At 39.1% G+C, this 19,020-nt stretch overlaps 2 protein-coding genes across 2 annotated transcripts; one reads left to right on the top strand and one right to left on the bottom strand.

Moving 5' to 3' along the window:
* Positions 1–2,713: 2,713 nt before the first annotated feature.
* Positions 2,714–8,037, top strand: LOC139882442 (serine carboxypeptidase-like 18). The gene is made up of 14 exons (XM_071866760.1): positions 2,714–2,832; positions 2,984–3,118; positions 3,558–3,645; positions 3,726–3,848; positions 5,105–5,207; positions 5,310–5,347; positions 5,469–5,570; positions 5,698–5,784; positions 5,890–6,042; positions 6,181–6,252; positions 6,330–6,448; positions 6,560–6,673; positions 7,771–7,828; positions 7,954–8,037. Exons 1-14 carry the CDS (start codon positions 2,714–2,716, stop codon positions 8,035–8,037), a joined length of 1,395 nt encoding a protein of 464 aa, XP_071722861.1.
* A 3,772-nt stretch (positions 8,038–11,809) lies between these two features.
* LOC139882441 (serine carboxypeptidase-like 7) lies at positions 11,810–16,982 on the bottom strand. Its single transcript, XM_071866759.1, has 14 exons — positions 16,858–16,982; positions 16,623–16,768; positions 14,182–14,258; positions 13,970–14,092; positions 13,586–13,688; positions 13,376–13,413; positions 13,190–13,291; positions 12,993–13,079; positions 12,746–12,904; positions 12,595–12,666; positions 12,388–12,506; positions 12,177–12,290; positions 12,028–12,082; positions 11,810–11,893 (listed from the first exon to the last, which is right to left on the bottom strand). The coding sequence occupies exons 1-14, from the start codon at positions 16,980–16,982 to the stop codon at positions 11,810–11,812; spliced, it is 1,404 nt and encodes a 467-aa protein (XP_071722860.1).
* Between the last annotated feature and the right edge of the window lie 2,038 nt (positions 16,983–19,020).

Below are 19,020 nucleotides of genomic sequence, written 5' to 3'. Positions count from 1 at the left end.
TGAGCCTGCGAGATTAGCCAGAGGCAAGGGCTAGTAAGATACACCTCGCTTGGCCTTTGGTGAAGCTCACCTTTGCCAACCGTTAGTAAGGGCGAGCTTTGCGCATTCCGAATGAGGTTAACTTCTCTGGCCCTCGCCTCTTGTCGGTCGTTAGCCATCATTAAGGCTTGACAATTGGTTGGAGGAAGAAGGGAATAAAATAAAGATAGAAAATAAAAAGAATAAAAGGAAAAAGAAATAAAAAAATTTCCAAAAAAATATTAAAAAATTATCCAAATTAGCATTGATTGTGTCATGTAGGATGATCAGTGCTCACATTAATGATTTCCAATTAAAATTGGTTGGATAGAGTCAATTGACAAATTTTGAAAAGATTTAGGACTCAATTGATACAATTAAAAGTTTAAGACCGAATTGATAAAAGTGCAATAAGTTTGGGACTTTTTGAAAATTTCCCTTAAAAATTTTTAGTTTTGAATTGATTCAATTGAAAGATTTAAAACTGGAGTAAGATCAATACAAAATGTTTAGGATTTTTTGAGTACTTTCTCCTACTATTCACTGCTCGAGCAATGTTGCCTATGTACACATAAAATTGGCATGCGAAAGTCAGCTTTAAGAAATTGTAATTAGGAAAAAAAGGACACACATTAAAGAGGTCGAGATGGAAACGTTCCCAACTGTGTATGTGGAAATAAACTGATGAAGGAATTCGAAAAGATCATGTTTATCTATTTTAGGTGAGATGATGTTGGGATCTCAAAATCGCTTTGGCAACAGATGGGGAGATCTTGTTGGCAAACTCGTTTCATTTCATAATGACAAATCTAATGAGTATATCAATTGAACTTCAAAACATTATAGATCCAAAAGGGATTTTTTTTTTGGGGGGGGGGGGGGGGTGTGGGGGTGCTTGAAACCCCTCGCACAGAGAGGGCTTTACAGCGTAAGATTTTTACGATCCAAAAGAGTTTTGACTAAAATTAAGTTGTCTGACTCAAGGCATAGACCCTCATCTGCTCATGCAAGGCAACCTAAGGCCTTCAAGAACTGCTAGGCTTTTCACCTGAAGCGCTGACCAGACTTTCACCGAGCGAGCACAGCCGTCAAACAGCTTCCTCGAGGACTCGCAACACACGCACGAGACGGCGCCGGGAGTAACAAAATGTCATGTACACAATACTTTTAATTGCTCTCTTTCACTGGAGTAAAACATTTTCTCTTTTAGAACACCTTAAACTAGGATCCTCTTTTGAATTTCCTCGAACACATCCTCAGCCTTTTTAATGTCCTTGGAGGAGGACTTGATATTTCAATGGAAGAGGTCACCTTAAATTTTCCTTCATTAGCAGAAGGATCAGGTTTTGAATTCATCTCTCTAAGTCTATCTAAAAAGAAACTAGCACTTCATAAATATATAATGTTACTCAAGTCAATAATGGATAAGACAAAATGGGTGAAAAATGGGGATTTTTTTTTTTTAAATTCTCTCTTGTTTGGGCCACTGATTTTCAATGCTTTCCACAATTAATTTTCAGTCACGTGGGTTAAAAATGTGATACTTGCCCTTCTCTCAATCATCATCCAAACATTTTACATTTGGTGGTTTGAATATTTAAATAGGATAGGACTATATAGGATATGATGTGGAAATCCATAGGATTTTGCTATCTCCTATCCATTGTTTGGTGGGTGTAGTAACAAAATCGAATATATTCACATTATGTCATATATATCGTTTAGTATAAACGGCATATAATATCAATGAATCATACCTTTTACAAATGGAAATGATAGAAATTTTTCACGACATTCTTATCTATTTTATTTTTATTTGCTTTTTATTTATATTCCTCAAAATCTTTTTTTTTTTAAATTTCTTTCTTCCCCTTCTATCATTCTCTAATAAAATTTAATTGAATAGAAAGTTGTACTAATATACCTAAAATATGTAATAATATATTTGTATATTTGAATTTATATTATAAAATCAAATTAAATTCGAATATATAGATAAACAAGATTAAATTGAAAAAATAAATTTTTATTTTTTAATTATGAATTTCTTATATTAGAATTAAAATATTATTTATTTTGAAATATAATTTTAAAGTTATTAATTTAAGAAGTTTGTAATTTGAGAAAAATTATTTTTCAATTGTGGATATTATAAATCTTATCCATCTTTGTTCCATTTCCTTCATGGGATAATTTTATTCGGCCTATATCAATTTATAACCGACTTTATCTTATCTTGAGTAGACACTAAATGTAAGATATGATAAATTTTATCATATTCTGAATTTTATCATGATCACTAAACGTAGCCTTATATTTCTACATATCGACACAAGATCTAGACCCATGAATGAATATTGCGTCAACAGACGCACGTGATCCACGTATCGTTGACCAAACCTACCCCCGGTAGAATTTTCTCCTTCGCAAGAGTTCGAATCCGATTCAGTCCCTCTCTTACAAAAGTCTTGAATCAATTCGATCGAAGGAATAGGTATGCGTCCCAATCGCCTACACGCTGTTGCTCAGAAAGGTTTTAGGTGCGCGTGCTTTTATGACCAGTGGATGGACTGTTTAGAAAGCCGGTAAAAGCCTTATATAACCACACGAAATCCACGCGGAAGAAATGGGGACCTTATAGAAAATCTGCCTAGTTCTCTTTCCTCACCATTTTTCTTGGTTATCCGAGCCAAGAATGTTGCACCTCCTACTTCCGTTGCTGCTCTTAATCTCCAATGTCGGACCATCACAATCGGCCATCGTCGAGAGCCTCCCGGGCTTCCCTGGAAAGCTTCCCTTCAAACTTGAAACCGGGTCAGGTCGCATTATGTGTTTATGAGCAACTACAAAGTAGCAAAAGACTCAATTCGTCATTTCTTTTCTTTATGTTCGAGAGCAATGTACGTTTTTGAAATTTGCCTTCTTAACGTTTGTTTGAATGGTGGTGCAAACAAAAATGGTGCAGATACGTAGGGGTAGGAGAGCTGGAGGAAGTGCAGCTATTCTACTACTTCATCGAGTCCGAGAGGAGCCCCAAGGACGACCCTTTGTTGCTTTGGCTCACCGGCGGTCCCGGTTGCTCCTCTTTGTCCAGCCTCATCTCCCTCATTAACTCCTTAACTCATCGCCACTGTCGTCGTCGTCGTCGTCATCATTGTCATCTTCTTCTGTTTTTCGTCTTCCTCGTGTTACTTTTTATCGGCTTTTGGTAGCCTTCTTTTCCCTCTCTCTTTCTACAAACGCTGCTTGATCAAGCTGCATTATCATATGTAGAAATAATTAAGGTGGTCAATCATTGATCTCCCACCACTTCTTTGTTTTTTTGTGACTCCTTTTCCTTTTCCATGAGTGCCGTGCCACACGTTTTATTTAGATCAAACTGCCGACGAAATTCTGATAAGATCTAAATGAGGTAGTAGCCACTTTTCATGATATGATATATACACAATGGTCATTTCATATCAACTAAATATCCATATGCCGGTCAAAAGAAAATCTATTAAATGGTTTTAATCACCCACGATCTTGACGTCTGCAACTTTTCGCACAGGTCCGATGCAGTTTGATTTTTCAAGTTCCAGCGGAACTAAACCGATATTGAAGTATAATCCTTACTCCTGGACAAAGGTGAATTGCCTTTTTCTCCGGCTAGCATTATTATCATTCAACTTATCAAGACTAGAAGTGGTCACATATTGATACGACAGGTAGCCAACATAATATTTTTGGATGCACCTGTGGGCACGGGATTTTCATATGCAACGACATCGACGGCATACAACATTAGTGACACTTCCTCCGCAGCACAAACGTATGAGTTCTTAAGAAAGGTAACCGTGTGAATTGATACTAGCATCATGTCACCTCAAAATAATCGTTCTACCTAATTACATGGACTAATACAGTTCCTAAACCTATTGCAATTGTACCAATTCAGTCATAATTTTTTTTTTTAGCCAATTTAGTCCTAAACCTTTTATAATTGTGCTAGTTTAGTCTATCCGATCAAAATTGGCCGGCTGGCGCTAACGTGGACACCAGTTGTGAGGCCGACCCTCGCCTTGGATCGCTGGGCAGGGCCGAGCCTCACCAGATTCAAGGTGAGGGTCGGCCTTGCCCAACCAAGGCGACAGTCCCGCCCGCTGCTCCACGTTTCCGGCGGCTCCGGCTTCTGAGGTTCATTGCTGCGGAAGCCGAGTTGGGCATACAACAATAGTGACACTTCCTCCGCAGCACAAACCTATTGTGAGGCCGACCCTTGCCTTGGATCGCTGGGCAGGGCCGAGCCTCGCCAGATCCAAGGCGAGGGTCAGCCTCGCCTAGCCAAGACGACGGTCCCGCCCGCTGCTTCGCGTTTCCGGCGGCTCCGGCTTCCGCGGTTCGTTGCTGCGGAAGCCGAGTTGGGTCGTCGTCTTCTACAATCCCCCCTCTGCAAAACGAGCAGAAAAACCCTCGGGTCCTCGGCAAGCTCCGACAATGGGGCAGCGAACAGGGTGCTGGCCGTGCTCACGAAAGTCGCTAGCGAGGCCGGCCTTGCTGTCGCTGGGCGAGGCCCTGCCAGATTTGGCGAGGCTTGGCCTCGCCCAGCCATGGTGAGGGCCGAGCTCGCCGGCACTGGCGAGATCGACCCTCACCATGGCTGGGTGGGGCCGAGCCTCGCCAGATCCAAGGTGAGGGTCGGCCTCGCCTAGCCAAGGCAACAGTCGACCTCGCCATCCATGGGCGAGGCTGGCCTCGCCATTGGCCGGTGAGGTCAGCCTCGCCGGCCCTCGCCTCTGGCCGTCGCTGGCCAGAGGAAGGAGAAGCTGAAAGGAAAAAAAAAAGAATTAAAATTTTCAAAAAAATATTTAAAAATTCGAAAAAAAAAATTTGCCATGTCAGCTTTCGCTGGATGGTCAGTGTCCACGTCAGTGCCGGCTGGCCAATTTTGGCTGGACAGACTAAAATTGGTACAATTATAAAATGTTTAGGACTAAATTGACTAAAAAAAAAAGTTTAGGACCGAATTGGCACAATTGCAATAGGTTTATGACTTTTTTGGTAATTCTCCCTGACTTTTGTCATATACTTTTCTTTTCTGATGCAGTGGCTTGTGTCTCACCACAGCTTCCTCGCAAATCCGCTTTACATCACTGGTGATTCTTATTCCGGTGTCGTTATCCCCATCACTGTTAAAAATATACAGGATGGTGCGTAATTGAAGTTTACCCCCATATTCTGTGTCACTCTGGCTCTCAAGAATTCATTTTCTCTTCGTTAAATACATATAATCCTTTTGCTTTTTTGTATAGGAATTGAAGCTGGACGCCAGCCGCAAATGAATCTCGTGGTACGTAATGCTCGTGTGTGCTATTCTGATGTCTTGTAATACTCAAAATTTCCACTTCATATCTATTGATACTAAGCCATATATGTTAAGGAAAGCATTATTGTTCTGGTTATATGAGCAGGGTTATACGATGGGCAATCCGGTGACCTGTGAAAAGAAGGATGTGGGTTTTAGAATTCCATATGCTAACAAGATGGCTCTCGTATCCGATGAACTTTACGAGGTAAACTTACAGCATAACTTAACTCTGATAAGATCTCCATATCATCAAAGAATATAATACATTAGTAATGAAGATTACATATGAATAGACATTTTCATAATTTTACTTTTGAATTCGTGTTTTCAAGATGACGAAAATAGATTGCAATGGAGATTTTCAGAATGTAGATCCCACCAACGGAGCCTGTCTAACCGACCTTGAAATGGTGTCACTAGTAAGTGTTATTGTTGTAACCATCCACCTCTCTTGTATTATTTGCCGCAATATATACACGCATGCGACGAGTGAACAAGACGTGTCTCGTTGTGATATCTTCTAGTGCCTCGAGAAGCTATATTTGCCGCAAATACTGGAACCATCATGCAATGTCATATCTCCTAACTACACGAGGCTAAAGTGGAGCAGAAGCATACTCAAAGAGGATACCGTCAACATCGTTTCGGTGCCTCAACAGTCCAGGCCATGGTGTCGGGTACATCCTAAATTAACTCCCACTAGATTCTGTGAATATAGTATCTAAAAGCGTATCATCTATCTATTTGAACATCTGGATTTTTTTGATAATGAGCTAATGTGCTATTTCACTTACTTAAATTTCTCCCTCTAACAGTCCGCTGACTATATATACTCTTACATTTGGGCCAATGATGAGAAAGTCCGAGAAGCCCTCGGCGTACGAGAGGTAATGAAGAATTATTCTCTTCGCGGGCATCGCCGACGTCTATATATTTACAATTTTCAGTTGATAATGACATCCAGGGCACGAAGCAAGAGTGGAATAGATGCAACTTCACTCTATCTTACACAAAGGACGTTCTTGATGCTGTAGTTTATCATGAATACCTTTCTGAGAAAACCCTCCGTGCCCTTGTTTACAGGTATTACGATGGCTAATTTGAATAAGTTTCTCATCTTGGTTGAATTTCTTCTTTCTTTTTACTTAAATCGGCGATTCTTACTTGTGTTTACAAAAATTACTCTTGTTGTAGTGGTGATCATGACATTTCTATCCCGTACTTGTCTACATTGGATTGGATAAGATCACTCAATTTATCTTTAAAAGGTTCGTGGTCGCCTTGGTTCGTCGAAGGTCAAATAGCCGGGTAATAATTTCATCCTAGTCCATTAAGATCACTATATAATTCTTTTCTTATAGAATTTCGTTTAGTTGATCATCATCTTCTCGTGAATGTCCAGCTTTTGTACTTCACTCTATGACTAATATATTTATACCATTGTGAACAAGGTGCATTTCAATCTAGCTATATACCAAAAATGATATTGTTGATGAATTTTGCTTATTAAATGCCATCTCTCGTCTGTGTTGAGGACCATACTCAAACTGAAAAGGTTTGTACCAAATTGTAATTAGACTTTTAAACTTATATAGACTCACTCTAATTTTAAAATAGTTCATTTATTGGTTACACATTGCTGATGGACAAAACACAATGACCAATTGTTTCATTGAGGTTTTAACTTATCTTTTGCTTTAGAGAATTGAAACTGACAGATATGTTGACTTTGACACCCTTGGGGTTCGCCAATTTTTGGAAATATGACATTTTCGAGAGGGTGGGTATATCTGCTGGTTTGCTGCCCACGTTTCACCTCTCTTCGCCGAACACTTGGAGGCGTGGCTGTTAGAATCCGAAACAATGGGCCCGGACTTGTCTTTCCCCCACTTTCCGGATTCTCCCTCTTGCTCTTCTTCCGGACCGGACCGGTCCTTTGGTTTGAGAACCGGTCTATTCCCCGGTTCATTGCTTCAATGGACCCATGTCAACGGGCTTTGTCCAAAAGCTGGATTTATCAGTTAATTTAGTCATCAACCATAGAAAGCGCGATGTACTAGAGCAGTCTAACGTAATAAAGAAGTCATGCCCATTTTGTTGCTCAAAAGCCTCAGATAGCTAATTGGTCAATATGAGTTAGAAAAAAAATGACCTTACATATATCATCTCATTTATTACTAGAGTCCTCATTTTGAATTTTCTTATTTTATTTTAAGTTACAAAGTATTTTTAGGTTCTTTTGCACCATTTTTTTGAATTTATTCCGTGAACATTTTTGCATATCTTCCTTCACATTGAGTATCTGGTATCTAATTTCCCTTTTGCATGCATGTACCTGCATTGTGTGTGCTTGAGGAGTTGAAAAATGTTATATGTGTTAACTTCTTTCAAATTTGTGTGGACAGATATTCTATATTGTATTTGAAAAATAGCAAGTATGATATGACGTTCACAACGATTAAGGTAAGACCAAACTCCCCTTTGTGTTTTCTTTTCTCCTTTTTTCCAATCATAGACATCTCGAAAATTATTATCTAAAATCGTAATAATAGTTTTCTTCTTGTTCCTCCCCTTTTCGGATGGTGCAGGGAGCGGGACACACAGCTCCGGAGTATAAACCCAAACAATGTCTTGCAATGGTGGACAGATGGTTCTCTTACTACCCTCTCTAGCTCATTTCCACTGGCCTTTGGTTTGGTACTCGAAATAAATCCAAATTAGTCACTCAATGATAATGTGATTGTGGATGTATTTGTCAAGAGAAATTTAGTGTATGCCAATTCAATCTTGATATATTTTGTGTATTTATTAATGTGTTGACATTAGTCACGTTTACTCTAGTAGAAAAAAATAAATAAATTCGAGGAAATTCAATCGGTTTACAAGGATGGGAAATCCTCAATGACTTTTTCACTAAATATTCCGAGCATGGTTATTATTTCTATTGAAGACTCCCTCAACCAACAGTCAAAACTCTGGGAAGAAGAATATACTATAAGGAAAACATTTGATCACGGCAACTTTAGGTGCTAAATTTTTTTCGAGATAAATATATTAGGAGTCCTAAAACTTGTCTTGAATATATAATCGAGTTTTAAACTCTTGCAAAATACAATCAAATCCTAAAAGTTATCAAATTTATGCAATCAAGTCCCTCAATTAGCTTTGTCCCAATTAGCTAACGGAAAAAATTGATCTGCCCTTTTCTTTTTATAATTATGTTCAAAAGAGCGGGGAGAGCCTTCTTCGTCCGCTCTCTGTTCAATTTCGCCGCTCCCATCAAATTTCCAATCTACAAGCTCCAAAACTCTCGTTCTCGCACCTTCGACGGCTTTGGCTTCGTCGTCGGTCCCCTGTTCAATTTCCAATTCACTGAACTCTTTATCTTCTTTTCAATAAAAATTATATTTTTTTTTGTGGCACTTAGTGCACTCTACATGTGTGCCACGTGTCTTAAGAAAGTAATGAAAAAAGCTAAGCAGTGTTTTTTGTTAGTCAAATTAGATGGAGTTAACAAGGAATTTGATTGCATCAATTTCATAAGTTTAGAATTTGATTATACTTTTTAGAAGTCTTAGGACTCAATTACATTTTCACGATAAATTTTAAATATTATTATGCACTTATTCTAATTTATTTTTCTCTACGACAATTGGGTTATATACTCAGTAATTTAGTGACATGTGAGCGAAAGGACATTAAGTTAAAAGAGTCCTATAATTATTCTAGAATTTCTTTGCATCAAATAGAACTCAACCTATATAGTATGTTGCCTCAAGTTTAGTTTGAGTAGGTATAGGATTTCCTGTCTATAACTAGACGAAACATTGGACCACTTACCCAATATTTGAGACTTCTGTTGTTCTTTTATTCTATCCGTGGTTATATAATAAGTTGTTTACGCATGTATAGAGTTTTGAAAAGGAAAAATCCAACAATTTATCGAATAAATGAAATCTCAATTAAGAAATGCCCACAAGTTATGTTCAAATTTTTTAGTCAGGCATGTATGCATTTACTTTTACTCTGGACAAATTATCCAATCAATTTTAAGTCTATTATATGCATGTCAATTCATTTTTATATATATTTTTTAAATTTCACTAGTTTAGCCATAAACCTTTGCCTGAAATTTTAATTTAGTTATTATAATTAATTTTTGTCGGAAATTGTTGACTAGAAGGACTACATCAAAATCTCATGTGAAAGTTTATAATTGAATTGATAAAATTGAAAAGTTTAGGACCGATTGACATCTGCACAATTAGTTTAAGACTAATTGGATAATTCTCCTTATTTGCTTTTTAACTTTTCGCTTAATCGAAATCGCCCTATGCAATCACTTTAACTTTTCTTTAATCCGAAATGCATGAAATTTTCGAAATATGCTAATTTTGATACATAGTTTCACATATATATATTTCAAAATTTCTTCAAATTTTAGATAGTATTTTCAATTTCGACGGTAGAACAAAAAACTGCTACTTTTGCTTAATCCCAAACCGACAAGCCAATAAGTTTTTTTCGATCGATAACGGGTGAAATATGAGTCCGGATATGTAATTCTTTTACTAAATTACTTTTTCAGCTGGAAATGGCTTTTTCAACTGCAAGAATATTTTTTGCCCTCATTTTTATCATGATGACTCCCCCACCACAGCCAAAGCTCCTCCCACAAAGAAGGATGGTCCGACTGGAGACGGCCACATTATTATTGGTGACAAAACTGAATTTGCTTCGAGTATCAACCCAAAACGCCAACCGAAACGAGCCTAGAGAGGGTAATAAGAGAACTATCTATCAACCACTGCAAGACATTCCTTGGGTTTGTACTCCGAAGCTGTGTGCCCCCCTCCCTGCACCACGGCACAATGAGATAAATAAAAAAGAAAAAGGATCATTGCAATTTTAAATAATCATTTTTTTGAGACATACATGATTGTATATGGATAAAAAATAAGATATAATGGAAGGGATTTGGTCCTACCTTTTCGTTGTAAATATCAAACGTGTTTTTTATTCTCCGAATATAGTATAGAGTATCTGTCCAAATAAATTAAGAAGAAGTTAGCATACACATTATTTTATAAATCCCGAGCACACACAATGCACATATGTGCATGCAAAAGGGAAATAGATGCAATAAATTCAATGTGCCGGGGAAATGCATTATGTTTGAAAAATGGCTCAAAAGAGCTTAAATGAGTTTTCACTCAAAATTAGATAGCAATCTGTTTCGCGTAGCTGCACTTGGGTTCCAATATCGCCGCATCGCATATCTTCAACGTGCACTGCAGCGACAAGAGAAGATTCATCGAAACTCATGCACAGCTCTTTGGAAATAGCCACTCAAATTGAACAAAGGAAAGAATGAACAATCCATGGTGTAAAGGACCTGTGCGATTTGTTGAACATTCTCCACGCATGCAGAGTTTTCTGGGTCTGGGTCGATGTAGTTCCCCTTGCAATTCTCTATGGCTGATTGATGGAGAAAGAGAGGAAAACCACATGATCGGTCATTGGAAATTCAAAACTAGACCGAGAGAAGCAATAGGAAGTGAGCGAGCTGTTCGTACTTCGTAAAGTTCGGTCGATAAAAATGATACCCGGTACTGATATTCGACCCTCGAGTTCTGATCCGAGTCCAAATCTGTCACTGGATTGCCCAGCATGTACCCCTGATTTCATTTTAACAGCAACGAAAGTGTGTTAATTCCATTTTTTTCATGGAGTTACGCTTGATACGTAAGCGATAACGAGTCGTGGTGAGGTGTACTTGGAGATACAGGGTTGGCTTTTCTCCAGCTATAATCCCTGAAACATCGTCGAAATGGGCAAGAACAGAAAAAGCTAAGTAAAACTTGGGAAGAATTTTGTACTTCAGAACGAAGAAATCGGAAAACTCTCAGGTTGTGGCGCATTCATAAGGTCGAGGACAAGACTCAATTATAATCTTAGCTTTTGATGCTAGAAGAGTGACTTGCGGTACGATCTTGCCGGAATATGAGTCGCCGGCTATGGAAAAGTGTTCCATCGAGTAGAGATGAATGACAATCATATTCATTTGCGATGTACAGAAAAGATGACGTCGGCAGTCGATGCACCTGCGTACACATCCTGATATTAGCGAGGGGTTTGAAATATTGGTGGCGTCTTGACCCGTGAAGTTTAGGTCGTGGACAGGCCCGACAATTCGATAGGGATGCTCATTGCTTGTTCATGTCATAAACGTGCTCCATTCTCATTCATGACTGGCCCTAGAAATATCTCAACCTGAACTGATGCGAGAAATCGAACATGTTTTTTTGATTTCTCCCACGATGTTACGGTCACACAGTTCATTTGAAGAACTGATGCGATTGAGTGACATCCAGCAGAACCCTCCTTACATATATTGCAGCTTATTAGTCTCATTTTGGGAGCTTCAGCATGAGTGGATGAGAGCTAGAGAGGGTAATGAGCGAACCATCTGTACATCATGGCTAGAGTCTCCTTGGGCTTGTATTCTGGAGCTGTATGACCGGCGCCCTGTACAGAAACACTTGGAACATGAGAGAGTTTTCTGCAACGCGATCGATATAGTCCACCACATCCAACATCGTTCAATGAATTAAACCTCTACAATATCTTTACCAAATATTCAATTGGGAATGATTTTGTACCTTGACGGTTGCATATGTCAACTCATAGTTGTCATGCTCATATTGCTGGGTGTACCTGCAAGTCAGAATAAGAAAAGCAAATTTCAGGTGAGGTTTGGTCAAGAACAGCAGAAAATCGTGCATATACATGTGTTTGCAGACATACTAACCCGGCGACTTGACCATCCACGAACCAGGCCTCCCAATCAGTGGAGAGAGAGAGATTTAAAGTTTCGATCCATGCCATTGTGCCGATATATGGAACAACCATGTCGTGATCTCCGCTGCAACATCACAGACCATAACTAATCCGGCTTACATCACATTATTTCGATATCTTATGTCATGAATCGCATTGTCATGCTTTCCTCATTCCTGTACCTGTAGATAAGGGCTCGGAGTTTTTTCTCGGTGAGATTTTGATGATAATCGGTGGATTTAATGACATCATGAGCGTAAGATGAGCTCTCGTTGCACCTTATCCACTCTGTTTTAGTCCCCTGGTCGTGCGAACAGGAGTGAGCAAGATGACCAAGAAACAATCGGATTGGCAACACATATTAATTCCAGCACTCAACAATGCAATACCTCTCGAATGTGGAGCGCCTTTTGAACAGTCTTGTCGTTAGCCCATACGTAGCAATACAGGTAGTCATAGTTCTGCACAGCGAAATTTGCTTCACTTGAAACAGTCGTTAATGCTTCTAAATACAATCTAAAAGAGGGCCAATGCATTTACTCGGCACCACGGTCCGGGAGATTCGAGCAGTGCTAAGGGGTTGATCTCTGAGCCGCCATCCCCGAGAATTCGTCGATCCCATTTCAGGAAATTCGGTGTTGGATTCAGTGTACCGCACTTTGGTTCCAATATATGGGCATTGAATATCTTCTCAATACACTGTCAAATAGGAGAATGAATTGACAAATCGCTAATGATCGTGTAAATGGGTACTCTTACATAGATGCGCCAATGCAATCATATTTACCTTGACAACAGATTGAAGATCAACTCCACAGTCCACGTTTTCCGGATCGACACGCATGTATTCACCCTTACAGTTGTTCTTGGCCGACTTGAATTTCATTTGGTATTCAAATGCTTCTTCATCAGCCATTGCAAGTAAAGCGGAACCAACAAAAGACATTGGATGGAAAATCAAATAAAAACTCAAGTGGAATTCACCTCATAGATTTCGTTTGATATGAGCGCTTTTCGATGCGCGAATACAACCCTAGAATTCAAGTCGTAAAGAACATCTGTCAAGGGATTGCCAAGTAGGTATCCCTGGATTCGTGAAACAAAAATGTCATTTGACAATTATGAAACTTTTGAGTTTAACATGTTTTATATTAGTAAATGCATGTAGACCTTGATGTTCAGTGGCGGAAGATGTCCAACTTCATTGCCTAGAAAAATTTGAGACATCACATCATTTAGGAAACAAGGGTAAGATTCTGATGAAACCGATATTCATTTTTACAAGATTCTGATGAAACCGATATTCATTTTTACCTCTTGAAGATCAATCGATTCCTTTTAACTAAACTAGAAAGACAATATTTCATGAGCTCAAATTACCATTAACGATTTCCGTGACGACGATGGGGAGCGTCATGCCTGAATAAGAGTCGCCGCCTATGTAAAGCGGGTTGGACATAAACTGGGGATGACCCACAAGCCACTGTGTCGATCATCGGAAAATGATGTTAAAAAGAAACTGATGGCACGACTATGCGCTTGGCTGAAGCACAGTCGATTGATGGAACGGAATTTAATGAACAAGAATTCACCAAGTTAGGTGAGGGCCCCCTCCAAGAGGCCCATCTGGTTAGCCAAATGAAGTAACAAGCCCAAAGAAGAGCATCATGAATTCTTTTTGGGCCAGCTCGAGAGATTCAAAAAGCTCGATCCAAAGTGAATGAATCTGTCACTTGGGAAAGGAAGATTGGTGTTTCATCTAACCTTACGCAGGAACTGATATGTTTCGGCAGCTGATCTCAAGTCGCCAGAGTAATAACCTTCTTGAGTAGTTGAGTAGGAGAATCCAGCGCCGACAGGTTGGTCCAGAAAGATTATGTTTGCGACCTGAAAAATTTAGGTGATAGATGAAGCTCTGTGTGCGAACCGACCGTGGTCAAGCGAAGCATGCATAGACATCGCTCAACGTCTCGTACCTTGATCCATGAATATGGATTCAGCAGGAAGGTTGGCCTGTTCCCACTCGAGTTCTTGTAGTTGAAATTTAAGGGACCTAAGAACAAAAGACATTCTTCATGGTAATGGTGGAGCATTGCTAAGCTAACGGACACCCTCGCTCCAGCTAACGACGGTGCTTCACTGAATACCTACTTTGCAACAAGGAAATTGGCTACTTGAAAAGAAAAGGAGCTGACTTGGATAATCCATCAAGCACTAATTCGGTGTGTACGGTAACGTTTCTGTTTTTGAGAATAATGTTTTTTTTCAAAAACACTTTTTTCTATTTCTGTTCATGGAAACAGTTTCTAAGCATTTTAAGACGTTTAGTAATTATACAAAATTTCTATTCCAAGAACAGAAATCCATTTGGTACAACTCAAATATTTTTGTGACTTAAAATTTCTTTTAATTTATTAATAAATTTATTACATTTTTCTTTTCTTTTTGCTTTTTCTTCTCCTTCCTCTAGTCGGTCGCTAATCTTGGCCATGGTCGGTTGGCGACTGGCTAGATGAGGGTTGGCGAGGTCGCCGACCTTGAAGGAGCTAGGCATCGTCGATCTCGCAATGGCCAGGTGAGCCTCGCCTAGCCACAGTGAGGCTTGGGGGGAAAGGGCCTCGCCGGGGGTTGGCGAGCTCAGGGCGACCTTGCTGGGGGCTAGCAAGGCTCCAGTGAGGCCGCTAGCCATCGTCGAGGCTAGTGACCGGCTAGAGGAAGAAGAGAATAAGAGAAAGAAATAAAAGAAAATGAAGAAAAGAAAAGAATAAAAAAGCTTATTTCTTGTTTCTTGAGTTGTTCTCGAGAACAAGAAATAATTTTTTTTTCTTATATCTATTTGAAATTTATTCTTAGGAATAATTTGTCTAGAGAACAAAAAAGTCACCAAACACATTTATGTTCTATTTCTGTTTTGGGGAACAAAAGAACGTAAATGGGTGTTCTGGGAGTCTTACCAAACAACAACTGATTTGGCAACAATGTAGGACCTTGCATTCCGAAAGACAAAGCTAAAAAAAAAGTAGTTTCTTGCTCTTTTATAATTGGTTTACGGCCAAAATAAGAAAATGCCCGGGCAGTTCAAACGACTTCAGTTAAATAGTTATGCTCTAGAGTAATTGAATGTCAACTTCAAATATTTTTCAACTTTAATTGTTCTTTGAGAATTTTGTAGGTTTCTCTAGAGTACATGCTTCTTATAAGTGTCCATAGTAGGTGAAGTAAAAATTTGTAAATTTTAGGATGGGCGAGATAGGAAAAATTTAGAATATCCGACTAGGAAAAGAGGGGTGGGATGTGAAACTATTATATGAAATTTCATAGGTTGCAATATTCAATCACTAAAAGTTGCATTAGATAAGAAATGATTAGGAGATAACAGCCCTCGTTAGCCTCTCTTGAATCCATCTTTACTTGTACAATTAACTTATTTATTTTTTCTTTCGATATAAAAACTTATTCATTCTTTCCAAAAATATCTTATTATATATTGGGATTACTATTTGGAATTAAATCATGATAATTGCTAGCCTAATTGCACTGTTACTTCTCTTCAGTAACAAAAAAAAAAAAAAATTGCCAGGAAGTTTGTCCGGTTTCGTTGAAAAAATATGTGGTTGTGGCTGCACCCTCACTGTCCTAGGAGGAAGTGCTGTCGCACATTCATTTTCCATAATATAAAGGGATATAGTAAGCTATAGAAAAACATGAAACATTACACATAATTTCATCTTTCCGCATTGTGATTGATTTTCTTGTTTTGCTAGTCCTAGAACGTGAGGACTCAATGCCTCCATGTCCATCAGAATATGGTTGATCTAATTCAATGTACAACAAGAAATTCAGTCCAAAATCCAAGTATTTTGGGTTTAATCTTTTTGTTTTCTTATGAACTTCTGATCATATATGACCACATGTGACGGCCCAAGCACGGGGGTGCGTCTTTTGTTCCACATCGCTTAGGGGGGAGTCCTGGGGCTAATTTATAAGGCTTGGATCTCTCTAATCTGTGTAATGCGTTTAAAGACGTGAGGCCTCAATATCTAAAGTGTACAATATTACACAATGGGGCCCACAGCGAGCACCCTCTCCCAAGGGGGGAGAGTGTGACGGCGCAGGGTGATCCTGATCCCACGTGCTTATCTTATCTTGAAGGTATTGCTATATTTAAGCTTACAAAAAGGATTCGCTCCCTAGAGAAAAATCGCAAAGAGCGGATGAGCTGTCACATTTTTATCCACTCTGTACCTTACTAAAGGAAAGCTAACATTCAACCTCGTGTCTACCGAATTTTCAACTTGCGACTTCACATCGAACTGAACTTCACCACCATCACTGCTACTTTCCCTTTTTTCTACAACACAAGAAGAGTTTAAGCTAGACCAGAGATCATCAGACATGCATGGAGGACTCAGCATACCGATTTCGTAGATGAGGCCGGAGAGGCTAGAGCAACCGGGGCCTCCTGTGAGCCAAAGCATCAGAGGGTCGTCCTTTGGACTCCTTTCCGACTCGATGAAGTAGTAAAATAGCTGCACGTCGTCAAATTCTCCGACTCCAATGTACCTTCATTAATAGTCATATACTAATAGCTCAATAACCATATCATTCACCGGCAGTGCAAGACTTATCTGTTGGATGGGCATATTACTCACCCGGTTTCGAGCTTGAAGGGGAGATCGCCGGGGAACCCAGGTAGACTTTTGATGATCGACTGAGATTGGACCGTGCCGAAGAAAACGAGCAGCGACAACAAGAGGCGTGATAAAATGGACGCCATAGGGAAATTGTTGGAGAACCAGCTTGGAGTAGAAAGCAGAGGATTAGCAATCTAGGAGTTCACTCATCAAGTTAGTTGCTGAAGTGCTTGCGTGTATATGTAGAGTTGTTTGTCCTCGTCTTTCTGGTTAGTTTTGCTCACTCGACAAGATTCGAGCCGATGCCGACAGCATTATGGAGTGATTGACGTGGGATATGTCTGACAAAAGTTAACGGGTTTAGGTGAAAATATAGTTGCTCTTCGCTTTTAGTTCATTCGTATCTCATCGCATGAATCGCGTGGGTAGGTTCGCAAGGTTAACAACCTAAGAAATCCCGCATGCCTATTACGTAACCAAGCACCCAAAAAAAAAAAAAAAAAAACAAAAACAAAAACAAAAACAAGAACGCAGTACTTAATCTAAGCATAATGAATGAGCGACACTGTCGAAATTATGAATGCAACTCTTATAAGTACTTCTTTTGGGGAATTTAGCCTACGTTAATTCAATTTCAAAATCTTTTGTGTTTTTAATGGGTCAACGTTGGTGTTCGAGGGAGAAAACGTACACCCGGTATCGATTAAGTTAAGGGCGATGTTTAGCTATGAAAGCTGCTGTCAGGATAAATGTGAAGCATTTATAAGGGGTTTCGACCACCCAGATGTTCCCCAAACACAAGAAAACAATTGAGTCATTAAGGAAAGACATCATGATAAAGAATAATAGACAATAAATAGTAATTGGGGCTCGCCCCTAGATGTGAGGTCAGACTCGTATCTAAGTCCAGCTCTTCTCCTCGGCCCAACTTGAACCCAGCCAACCTAAGAAGGGAGTAGTAGCAAATGGCCGATCAGCCGTGTAGGCTGCACGAGTAGTTATCTGCAGAACTAGAAAAGAAAGAGAAAAGAAGGAAGGAGAAGAAGGGAGAGAGAAATGATGTATGATGAGGTGGGGATGTTATGAGATGGGGTAAGATTAAAGAGATTTGGAGCCACGATTTTATTATGCGATATTATATTTAGGTAAAGAAGAGTATTATCAATGGGGTTCACATGCAAGCTCGTCAATTGAGTGAATCATATTAAATTTGGATCATATCCAAATGGTCCAACCCAAATCGACTAATTTAACTTGTTTCGACTCAATTCTATGCTTTACAGTTCTGGCTATCCGACCCATACCTTGACTTGATCCGAGATTCATTTTGAGTAATTGTTCACCTTAAATTGTTGTCTTTGAAGATGGATAGCTCTATGGATTAGGCTCGTCGAGTTAGAGAGGAAACTCAGGGGGTTGGCTTATGAATAAGGGTGTGAAGGTGGTGGTGAAGGTTCGGTACAAACCATCCATAAATCATGAAATAGGTTCAGGCTTGGTTTAGATATATTGAGGCCAGCCTCGAAGAGAGAAAGAAAAAGAAAAAAAGAACAAATTCAAAAAAATCATAATAAATTATAATTATTTTTAAATACATAAAATTGTCCACTTCAACCCTATCCATGCCATGTAGAATTGTTGATGTTTACATTAATGTTTTCTAATCAAAATTGATCAGAATAACTATAAAATGTTTAAGATTTAATTGACCAAATCAAAAAGTTTAAGATTGAATTGGTATTTGTACAATCAATTCAAAAGGTTTTTTGGTAATTATTCCACGAGGTGTCAATGTGTTACAATAATGTAGCAAAAGAAAGGAGAAACCTCCACTAGAGACTTCGTGGTTGAAGTTGAATGGAAAGACCTATCATACCATTCATGGGGAAAGTAATAAAGAAGTCCTAAATTTCTTGCATTGGTACCAATTCAATTCTAAACATTTCAATTAGGGTAATTGAATCGTAAACCTTAATACATGTTGCCAATGGAATCCATGTGACTGTCAATTATTCTATATGGCACGACTAATATTCATGCAAACTATTTTTTCTTAAGATTAAAATTTTAATTAATTATTTTTTTATTTTTTCCCTTTCATTTTGGTTGGCAAGGGTCGTAGCCCTCATCCTGGTAGGGTCATGAAGGCCTCGGGCGAGGGCTACGACCTTTGCTTGCCAA

This window comes from Rutidosis leptorrhynchoides, unplaced genomic scaffold, assembly GCF_046630445.1.
Source record: "Rutidosis leptorrhynchoides isolate AG116_Rl617_1_P2 unplaced genomic scaffold, CSIRO_AGI_Rlap_v1 contig270, whole genome shotgun sequence".
Classification (NCBI taxonomy): Eukaryota; Viridiplantae; Streptophyta; class Magnoliopsida; order Asterales; family Asteraceae; genus Rutidosis; species Rutidosis leptorrhynchoides.
Note: the sequence above shows the minus strand (reverse complement) of the source record. Positions and strands in the feature narration are given on the sequence as shown.

Excerpts from the sequence above, each read along its gene's own strand:
- LOC139882442 (XM_071866760.1), top strand. The coding sequence starts at position 2,714 with ATGTTGCACCTCCTACTTCCGTTGCTGCTCTTAATCTCCAATGTCGGA. Across the intron at positions 3,646-3,725 it reads ATCCTTACTCCTGGACAAAG|GTAGCCAACATAATATTTTT; the intron begins GTGAATTGCCTT and ends TTGATACGACAG. Across the intron at positions 6,674-7,770 it reads GTCGAAGGTCAAATAGCCGG|ATATTCTATATTGTATTTGA; the intron begins GTAATAATTTCA and ends TTGTGTGGACAG.
- LOC139882441 (XM_071866759.1), bottom strand. The coding sequence starts at position 16,982 with ATGGCGTCCATTTTATCACGCCTCTTGTTGTCGCTGCTCGTTTTCTTC. Across the intron at positions 12,905-12,992 it reads ATCTTCAATCTGTTGTCAAG|TGTATTGAGAAGATATTCAA; the intron begins GTAAATATGATT and ends CCTATTTGACAG. Across the intron at positions 12,667-12,745 it reads CTCCCGGACCGTGGTGCCGA|AACTATGACTACCTGTATTG; the intron begins GTAAATGCATTG and ends TTCGCTGTGCAG.